We start from the raw sequence: 11,028 nt of genomic DNA, 5'->3' as shown, positions 1-11,028 counted from the left end.
TTAAAGGTCAGTATTCGATAATCCATAAGTACTTATAATTATAATAATTAATAACTGCATTTTTACGAAACTAGTTTCTTTAATTTTGTCATTTATTAATAGTATATATATAGTATAGTCATCAGGTTAATTATTAATATTTCAAACTTGTTCTATTATTTTTTGTTCCTACGTTTTGCAATTATTATGTGATTAAATAATTATAATTTTGTTCCTACGTTTTGCAATTATTATGTGATTAAATAATTGTAATATTCACTATTTGTGTTAATTTATAAGAAATGTTTATGCTATTGGATGACAGCATACATTTGTGATACTTTTATAATAAAATATGATGTTCATATTCAAGCTGTTATGGCTAAATACTTTTATTTACAACTTATACATAACAATACATTGTTTATTCCTGGCCAAATATTTCCATGAATAATTGCATCCTTCGATCTTCTTGAAATCGGCAATTATTTTCGTTATGATCATTATTTACATTAATATTATCATTCGGTTCCTCAATTTCAACATTATCATAATTAAAATTGTCATCATTACAATTTATACATAAATTGTGTAAGATACATGCAGCTACAATAGTATTTGCAATGAATGGCATATCGCGATATTCCGAAAAAAATTTAATTCGTCGGAAACGTCCTTTCAAATACCCAAATGCTCTTTCTACAACCATACGCGTTGAAGAATGTATGAAATTAAATTCGGTCTGAAAAGGAGTAAGATGACCATTATCACGGAAAGGAGGAACAAGCCACTGTAATGATGGATATGCAGAATCCCCGATTATAAATTTGTTATCTGGAAATATAATTTCTCTATGTTCATTAGCTGAATTGTACAATTCAGATTTTCTCAAAACTCTTGCATCATGGAGAGAACCGGGCTGACCACAGTATATGTTAGTAAATTTCATATCCGCATCTACGACTGCTTGTAGGTTTACAGAGAAGTATTTTTTCCGGTTACAATAGTCTCTTGCATTTTCTACATTAGGTTTTTCTATCCTAATGTGAGTGCAGTCAATAGCTCCTATTACATTTAGAATGCCTCTTTTGGAATAAAACTGATGAGAAACATATGCGACATGTTGTCCTTCGGGCCATTTGATAACGTTATCTAATTTTGTCAAGATCCAAGCTGTTACTCGGCGAATTACACGAAAGACTGAAGAAATTGAAACATCAAATCTATCTGAGATAGTTCGTAGAGGTTCTGTATTTGCCAAGTGCCACAAAAATATAACAAAACTGAGTTTTGCTTCAATTGGTTTCACTCCAAACGAATGTGAAGGTATAGATCCACTTTCATGCAATTCATCTAGAATATGTAAAAAACTATATAGGTTTCAAAAATTATAAAATAATTATAAAATGGTCAAACATAAATATTATATTATTTTTCAAAATGCTGAACATTACCTATTAATCGAATTGCTGTGATACGCTGGATTCGTAAGTGCTCCTTAAATTCTAAGTCTGTCCAGCTATCCACAATATTAAGATAATGTTCAACTCGATTTCTCTTATGTCCACTCAATAAATATTTCATTAGAGGAAATATCAATAAATAATTATCGTTTTCTTCACTGCTTGAAGATATATTACTGGCTGAAAGACTAGTATTGTTCCAGTCTATATCATTGGTACTTGAGTCCTCTGTACTTGTACTGGTGTTGGCTGTACTCTCCATTAGAAGACTGATTGCTACTTTTTCTTTCATATTCATCTATAAATTATTTAATTTATTAATAAAACTAATTAATTTTGTTAATAAGGTAAAACTGCAAACATAACTTAATTATTTACATTCTCAAAACAGTGTATTACAGTGTGTTTCGTGCGCGACCGAGGTACCCTCGGGACACGAAGTATGCCGGGACCACCCTGTCCAGGGCGCGGGGCAAGAACCAAGGACGTAGCGAAAAGAGGGTTCAAAAAACGCTCGCCGGGTTTTCTGACAAACACACTTTATTGCACATAGAGTACTTCTCGCATTCACGCACCCGAGCACCCGGAGCATTCGCGGGATGGCGGGACGGAAATCTTGAGTCGCTCCTTCGGTCTGCGTGGCTCGCGAACCGGAAATCTTGTAGAGCGGTAGATGACCGCCCTCGCGTCCGGAGATCTTGCTCGCGGTCAACGGATATCTTGGCGCGAAGCAGACGAGCGACCGCGGTCACGAGGTGCGAGATGCTCAGGCTTTCTTGTTGTCTCGGGTACGCGATAGTGAGCTCGCTTTTTACACAATCACTATACGCTGTACATTCACGATGATGGTCCGTGTTCACGAACGGCGCGGCACGACAAAATGGCCGCGAGAGAGGGGTCGATATCGGGATCGAGCTCCCTTCGCTGAGTTATTGAGAAGTGCTCGCTTGCACTTACGCTCGGTTATCACGACACTCGTTGCAATCACGATACCCGGGCTGACTGCAGGTGACGGTCTCGTTCGCCGTCTGTACGGTCTTTTAGATGAGGATCACGGTACCGCACGCGGTGATCACGTGATCTGTTTGTGCTCGTTGCCCACTCGATTGCGGGCGACAACTCGTCAATCTCGTCTGACGAGAGATATTGCGCGACGACTAATGCCGCTCGCGACAACACTTGTACGCTCGAAACTACCCTCGCACAGGGCGTCTCGCGTTCCCAAATACCGAATTCCTCGCAGTCGGAAAACGGCTCACTCTTCGCGGCACGAGCGAAAGAGCGATTCGAGATGTTTCACGCGGCGATCTCACGGATGCGGCTCGCGATGAAACTTGATTACGGACTTCACGCACTGGCGGTCGAGACCACTCCCGATAGGCACAATGTCGCGAACGCCCGGCTCGATGTGTCTCTTGTCGCGGCAGAGAACAGAAGAGAGCGCGGATCGATATCGATTATCCTTCGTCCCGATAGGAAACCCTCGGCGGGGGTATGGGCCTCACGAAGGGCGAATCACATCGATCCGCGATGTAACGCGTTGCGCGGTATACATATTTCGGAATACGCGTGCGCGTTTTGCAATCGCGCTGTCGAAACGGTAGCGCGATACTCGGGTGATCTCGGATAAGGTCGAGTCAAGCCCGAGGGTTGTTTGTGCTTGCGCCAGGGGCGATTACTTTCGCGACAGCGCCCTGCCACCTGATTTTACCTTAATCCTAAACATACCGCCCGCCTCGAAGCTTTAGTTTCGAAATTTTCTGACTTCGAATGTGATGAAGTTCGAGGAGGTCGATATGTGAACGCACGATCTCTTATGAGCTAATCGAACGCAAACTTACATACTGTCGCAGAACTTTATTTACAAGACTTAAGCAAGAAGGGTAACAGGAATATCACGAACCGCCCGCCGTGGCAGACAGTTCAGCGACGCGAAGGCTGAAGAGAAGTCGAATCGTTACTAGAAGTCTCGTCAGAACGCGTCTCACAGTCAATCGGCAGCAAACACAGTTTTACTATCGGCCGGGTATACTCGGACGTCGCGGTTTTGACATTCACAACACGAATCAATCCATCGGAACCGGCGTGGCACTGGGTAATTCGACCAAGCTCCCATTTACAAGGAGGCAGTGTGGCATTCCGCAATAAAACGAGCTGCCCAACTTTCACGGGCGTTTGCAATTGTCGCCATTTAACACGCTGCTGCAACGTGTTAACGTAATCTGTTTGCCACAATTTCCAAAAGCGCTCGGTCAAATGTCGAACTCGTTGCCACCTCGACAACCGATTTTCATGCAAATCTAATAGCGATGGCTCCGGATTGACCGTGATCGCCGATCCGATTAAAAAATGTCCGGGCGTTAAGACCTCGTAATCATTGAGCGTATCTTTCAACGGAGCGAGAGGACGCGAATTAAGACACGCCTCGATTCGGCACAACAAAGTCGTAAGCTCTTCGAACGTGAGCGTGTGATCCTGGAGTACCCGACGGAGATGATGTTTCACGCTCCGGACTCCGGCTTCCCATAAACCACCGAAATGTGGCGCAGACGGGGGAATAAAATGCCATTGGACATTATCGGAAGCGGTGGCGTTGAGAAAATTCGGATCATTAACGGCTGCGCGATATGCTTGGTATAACTCTTTATTGGCTCCGACAAACGTTGTCCCGTTATCGGAGTACATTGACTCCGGCAATCCTCGACGAGCGCAGAATCGAGAAAAGGCGTCTAGAAACGCGGGTGTGGAATAATTTCCTACTAATTCTAAATGGATCGCGCGGGTTGCAAGACACACAAACAACGCGATATACGCCTTTCGTGAACTAATTCCGCGGCCACCGGAAGCGCGAACTTGTACGGGTCCCGCGTAATCGAGACCGCAATGTGAGAAACTGCGCGATGGCGGAGACACTCGCAGAGTAGGAAGATCTCCCATGAGCTGCTGGGGCACGACCGCCTTTTCACGCGTGCAAACCACGCACTTATGAATTATCGATCGGACCGCGCTTCGAGCTCGTAAGATCCAGAAGTCCTGTCGCAGTGTTGCGAGCGTGAGCTGCATGCCTGCATGAAGCATTCGCGAATGAGCTTGCCGAATGAGTAGAGTCACTAACGGATGTGACGCGAGTAAAATTGGATGCTTAGAATTAAATGAGATCGGAGCGTTTTTCAAGCGTCCTCCGACTCTAAGCAATCCCTCGTGATCCACAAATGGATTTAACGATAAGAGCGGACTTTTAGCATTTAATGGTTTGTTGTTCGTATACACAAATCGATGTTGCCGCCACTGGTGAATGACAACTGGCAAATCGGGTTGAAGTTTAAGACCCGAGAGAAGATGATCATTCAATGATGATCCGTTAGAAGAGGGACATGACGCGTTGAAAACGACACGCAGATGCGTAGTTTTACTGTCTTCCCGGATAACGGGATGATGCGGAATGAAAACGCATTGCGTATCATTGAACTCGGAAGCGGGCACTTCCCTCATGTGCCCGAGAGCTTCATATTCGCGAAGAAATTCGGAGTACTCGTCCCGTTGCGCAGGATGAGCATCGAATCTCCGAATTAACCCGTTAAGATATTTCTCGGCGATAGCGCGAGAATGTCCGATTTCGATCGGAGGGCCTTCCTTAAATGGAAGACGTACAATATAGCGTCCGTCAGGACAGCGTGAATGAGTAAGGCGAAAATGCTCTTCGCATTTTTCGTCCTCGGGAGTGAGAGTCATCTTTCGCGGAATCTTTTCGACCTCCCAAAACCGTCGGAGTTCCTGATCGAGCGACAAGGAATTGAGACTGTGATGAGCATTCACAGTATACGAAGGTCGATCGTGTGACGATTCAACCGAGATGTCATGTGAGGCCACCTGACTAGAAGTGATAGGTCCCGATATTACCCATCCCAATATCGAATTTTGAGCGATAGGCTGTCCCACCGCCCCTTTTCGAATTCCGTCTTTAATGAGAGCGCTATACAATTCCGCACCTACGATAATGCTAATGGGATCTGCGCTCATGGGGTCGTGGTCAGCCCATGGGAGATCCTCGAGATGAGCCAACGTCGCCTTGAGCGGCAAACGTTTTGGCGCGTATGCCGTTAGCGATTTCAAAATCAATGCGGTCGTCGAGAATGCCGGAGTCTGTTTACCTTTCGGCGAGATCGTTATTCGCGCGGCATATCGATACGTCCCGGCATTTACACACCCGACGGCCGAAACCGAAGTTGGCATTCGAACTCTCTTCAGCCGTAAACACTGCGCGAGTTTTTCGGTTATAAAGGTCATTTCGGAGCCTTGATCAAGCAAGGCTCTTACAATCACAGAACGGCCCGAAGACGCGCTAACGGTAAGCCAAGCTGTCGCGAGCAAAACATGCGAACGAGTGGTGTGCGAAGACGCAAACAATGAGCTCACTTCGCTACTGGGCGTTTCACTTTGTTTCGGCGTGTCGGTTGACGCCGTGACCTCTGCGGGTTTCGAGGAAGAGTCGGAATCTACATGGAGCAACGTGTGATGTTTTCTCTGACAAAGACGGCATGAATATTTACTGGAGCACGTTTTTGCCCCGTGATTTGAACTTAAACAGTTGAAACACCGTTTCTCTTTCTGCACAAGTTCTCGCCTCTGATTCGGACTCTTCTCGGTAAATTTCGGACAAACGTAGAAAGCATGCTTCGCTTTACACAACGAACACGGCGGAAACGATTTCGCGCACACGTTAGCACTAATCTTTTGCGCATTCGAATTTTTCGCTTTATCGGAGGAAGAAAGGGGGAGCTTCCAATTTTCGAGAGCTCGGATTCGATTATCCAAGAATTGTTTAAAGTCATCGTATGACGGAGGATGTCGAGCTTCACCAAACTTTAAATTCCATGCCTTTCGCGTAACTGCATCGAGTTTTTGTGACCCGAGACTGATGAGAATATCGCTCCATAACTCTTCAGGCGTGCGATTCAATTTGTCGAGAGCTGCAACGGCGGAATTTATTTTATCGCGTAATGATTGCAACTCAAGAGCGGATTCTTTCGCGACCGCTGGCAAATTCAGCAGCGTCGACATGTGAATATTGATCAAACGACGTTTGTCTTCAAATCGCGCGTTTAACGTACTCCACGCAATGTCGAAATTCTCCGCGGTAACACTGATATCGTTCACACACTCAAGAGCGCGACCCTGAAGGCATGAAATGAGATAATGCATACGCGAGAAATTTGAGACGTCTTTATTATTAATTATAAGAGACGCAAACCGATCACGAAAGCTCTCCCATTCCTCGTACTTCCCGTCAAACGGAGGAAGGTTTATCGGCGGAAGATGAGACAAAGAAAACGCGGACGACGGACTTGTGGGGAAATGCGGCCCGAAACTGACAGACTGGTTCGGACTTACATACGGATCCAATTCCTCCAGACACTCGTGCATGTAGTCCAAGGCGGTCCTGTACTTCTCCTCGTAGACCTCATAATGTTGATCCTTGAAGTACTCGTGATTCACTCGTTCCGCAGCAGGAATAGCGGCTCGAAGGGCGAAGTGTCCATCCCGGATTGTTGCCCAGACGTCCTTCAAATCAGTGATGCGACTACGAATCTTGGCTATCGTCAAGTTTTTCTTGCCAATCTTCTTGAAGTTTTCGAGCGCGCGATTGACGGTTCGCAATCGCTGAGACTGCTTGTCGAGCAGCTGCTCACTCATGGTGCCGGTCAATGTGCTTGATTAATCTTTTTCGCTACGAGAATTGCCTCGATCCGGCTCGAAGGACCAGATGTTTCGTGCGCGACCGAGGTACCCTCGGGACACGAAGTATGCCGGGACCACCCTGTCCAGGGCGCGGGGCAAGAACCAAGGACGTAGCGAAAAGAGGGTTCAAAAAACGCTCGCCGGGTTTTCTGACAAACACACTTTATTGCACATAGAGTACTTCTCGCATTCACGCACCCGAGCACCCGGAGCATTCGCGGGATGGCGGGACGGAAATCTTGAGTCGCTCCTTCTGTCTGCGTGGCTCGCGAAACGGAAATCTTGTAGAGCGGTAGATGACCGCCCTCGCGTCCGGAGATCTTGCTCGCGGTTAACGGATATCTTGTCACGAAGCAGACGAGCGACCGCGGTCACGAGGTGCGAGATGCTCAGGCTTTCTTGTTGTCTCGGGTACGCGATAGTGAGCTCGCTTTTTACACAATCACTATACGCTGTACATTCACGATGATGGTCCGTGTTCACGAACGGCGCGGCACGACAAAATGGCCGCGAGAGAGGGGTCGATATCGGGATCGAGCTCCCTTCGCTGAGTTATTGAGAAGTGCTCGCTTGCACTTACGCTCGGTTATCACAACACTTGTTGCAATCACGATACCCGGGCTGACTTCATGTGACGGTCTCGTTCGCCGTCTGTACGTTCTTTTAGATGAGGATCACGGTACCGCACGCGGTGATCACGTGATCTGTTTGTGCTCGTTGCCCACTCGATTGCGGGCGACAACTCGTCAATCTCGTCTGACGAGAGATATTGCGCGACGACTAATGCCGCTCGCGACAACACTTGTACGCTCGAAACTACCCTCGCACAGGGCGTCTCGCGTTCCCAAATACCGAATTCCTCGCAGTCGGAAAACGGCTCACTCTTCGCGGCACGAGCGAAAGAGCGATTCGAGATGTTTCACGCGGCGATCTCACGGATGCGGCTCGCGATGAAACTTGATTACGGACTTCACGCACTGGCGGTCGAGACCACTCCCGATAGGCACAATGTCGCGAACGCCCGGCTCGATGTGTCTCTTGTCGCGGCAGAGAACAGAAGAGAGCGCGGATCGATATCGATTATCCTTCGTCCCGATAGGAAACCCTCGGCGGGGGTATGGGCCTCACGAAGGGCGAATCACATCGATCCGCGATGTAACGCGTTGCGCGGTATACATATTTCGGAATACGCGTGCGCGTTTTGCAATCGCGCTGTCGAAACGGTAGCGCGATACTCGGGTGATCTCGGATAAGGTCGAGTCAAGCCCGAGGGTTGTTTGTGCTTGCGCCAGGGGCGATTACTTTCGCGACAGCGCCCTGCCACCTGATTTTACCTTAATCCTAAACACAGTGCAAATTTATTTCATTTTATTTCTTAATTTACATAACTTGATCAATTTTTTATATATCAGTCTCTTCTATATATCTGATAAATAAGTTAATAATTCATAAGATGTTAAAAAATACTAACTTTTACAGCGAAAGTATCTTCTGACATTTAAAAAACCCGTTTGATCATATTAATGACGGAAACGCGTTGCGATTGCGATGTGTTGTTGTCGCCGGTATCGGAGTTGCCGAGCGACTCGATCCAGTTTAAGAGCAATGATGCCGCGGCGGAATGACGTCTCTGACACGCTAGGTGCAGCGCCCATTCGAGCAATAATTCTGTTGACGGAATGCGTCTCATTAATACGAGAATATCACGTAAGTGTGTAACTTCATTACAGGGCGATCAAGTTACCAATAGCGTTGCATTGTCCGTTGACGGCCGCGCAAAGAATTAGCAGAGTCCGTCCGAAATAATCGGTTGTCTCGAGGCCGGCTAGTTCCGGCCCGACGGAGTTTAGAATTAATCGCGCGCACTTGACGGATCCCGCACTCGCCTCGACATGCAGTGGTAATAAACCACACGACGAATCCCTCGGAGCAGCAACCGCCTGTCCGCCGAACTTGTTGATGAGTAACTCTAGGCAGTGCGCGGATCCTTGATATACGGCGCAATGTACGGCAGAAAAAGAATTACCTGGAAATAATTAAGAAAAAAAATCAGCTTGACATACGTAACGCATTGTTGGATAATCATTTTTGAAGTGTAAGAAACTACATGCCTTCCAAAGAATCGAACACGTTATGATTCAAAACATACTCCACGCAAGTCGAGTTGCCGTTGTAACATTAAGCCCAATGGAGCACTGTGCAGCCTTGATCGTTCTTCAAAGTCGCCGCAGTCGGATCGGCTTTAACGAGGGCGGGTAAAGCATACAAGCAATCTACAAACAGACTTGCGATGTAGAACAGCTCTATATTAGGGCAAAAAATTCTGTACGAACGTAACTTCTTACCTGCCACAAGCAGCTGCTAAATGTAACGGCGTTTTACCGTTTACATCTTGCACTGGCACTTGGGCACCATGCTTTAACAACAATTTCACCAACTGATTATCACGCTTGTTGATCACCGCGCGAAACGGGTTTTTGTAGGTTATATCTTCGGGGGTGAGGAGAAGTCAAGTGTCTTAAGGTCAAAAACCTAGTGACAAGTTAGATCAGGTTATGTAAAGTGACTGCCCTCCATTCTGGCGGTGAAATAAAAAAGCTAAACAGCGTTTCAGCTACAAGTCAACACTGTGTAACACTGTGTCGCACTGTGTATGACTGTGTTCCCTTGCTGGAAAGCACCCATCATCTTGAAAGCTGAGGCAGCTTATGCGCTCTCATGCGCTGCACAACATGGCGCGGCATTGTGGTGGGAGAACGTTCCCATGCGCGCATGAACTGCATATGGAGTGAAACGGAATGATCTTGTGCGCTTCTATGCGCATCATGCGTGAAACGGAACGCACCCTTATGCTTACGCATTATGCGTTGTGCAGAAGTGTGTGCTCCCCGCTTTAAGGTCAATCCAAACAAACTTGCATAGCGCATAAAGATAAGCATAAGAGAATTGATTGGTCCATATGCATGTGCATAAAGAAATAGACCAATCCGTTTCTTTATGCATATGGTTATGCACCTATGCAAGTTTGTCTGGATAGACCTTAAAGCGGGGAGCACACACTTCTGCACAACGCATAATGTGTAAGCATAAGAAAATTGATTGGTCCATACACATGTGCATAAGGAAATAGACCAATCAGTTTTCTTATGCTTACGTATTATGCGTTGTGCAGAAGTGTGTGCTCCCCGCTTTACTCTATCTTAAAAAAAAAAACGGTATTAAGGGTCTGTCCAAACGCCTTGCATAGCTGCTTAACATATATGCATAGAGTTTACCAATTAATACCCATTTTTACCAATGTAGGTTAACATTAATCTTGGTTTAATATATTTTTTATCTTTTTATAGTTCTGAGAATTAGAAAAAGAAAAATAATAAATTAATCCAAGGTTAAAGTTAATCGACATGTACAGAAATGGACATAAGGATCTACAATAAGGATGCCATGTTGTTTACGTTCCTCAGACTAGATTCGTGACTGGTTAAGGCTTTCACACCTAAAATCCCGTACGTAAAGGATGTAAACCGTAACCGTAAGAAAATTGACCAATCGATATTTTTCCCTACTGGGGTTACGTGTCCATGCACAATACGCGATTGAGATTGGTCGATTTTTTTACGCTTATGTTTTACGTCCTTACGGGAATTTATGTGTGATGACCTTTAAGGTCTCCACACACGAATTGACGTAGCAGTAACGTAAGACGTACCGCAAAAATTAACCAATTACATCAAGTATTTTCGAACCGTAACGCTGCCATTTTCGAGGAAACATGATTCTAATTAGTCAATTTTTATATGGTACTTCTTATGCTGCGTTCCCACTATACGCGTCGCGCGTCGCGTCA

The 11,028-nt window shown here is 45.9% G+C and overlaps 1 protein-coding gene, 1 long non-coding RNA gene and 1 pseudogene across 3 annotated transcripts; all 3 read right to left on the bottom strand.

The window, feature by feature from the left end:
• Positions 1-614: 614 nt before the first annotated feature.
• Positions 615-1,780, bottom strand: LOC143899545 (uncharacterized; annotated as a pseudogene). Its single transcript, XR_013257536.1, has 2 exons — positions 1,434-1,780; positions 615-1,332 (listed from the first exon to the last, which is right to left on the bottom strand). The product of XR_013257536.1 is annotated as an uncharacterized LOC143899545 (transcript).
• A 1,585-nt stretch (positions 1,781-3,365) lies between these two features.
• LOC143899550 (uncharacterized) lies at positions 3,366-7,136 on the bottom strand. Its single transcript, XM_077409904.1, has one exon. It carries the CDS (start codon positions 7,134-7,136, stop codon positions 3,366-3,368), a length of 3,771 nt encoding a protein of 1,256 aa, XP_077266030.1.
• A 1,507-nt stretch (positions 7,137-8,643) lies between these two features.
• Positions 8,644-9,874, bottom strand: LOC143899544 (uncharacterized). The gene is made up of 4 exons (XR_013257535.1): positions 9,527-9,874; positions 9,293-9,454; positions 8,926-9,207; positions 8,644-8,849 (listed from the first exon to the last, which is right to left on the bottom strand). It is a non-coding gene; the product is annotated as an uncharacterized LOC143899544 (long non-coding RNA).
• Positions 9,875-11,028: the final 1,154 nt, after the last annotated feature.

This window comes from Temnothorax americanus, unplaced genomic scaffold (assembly GCF_048541705.1).
Source record: "Temnothorax americanus isolate GAGA-0224 unplaced genomic scaffold, ASM4854170v1 Scaffold273, whole genome shotgun sequence".
In the NCBI taxonomy this organism is placed as follows: Eukaryota; Metazoa; Arthropoda; class Insecta; order Hymenoptera; family Formicidae; genus Temnothorax; species Temnothorax americanus.
This window is presented reverse-complemented; position numbering and strand designations above follow the sequence as displayed.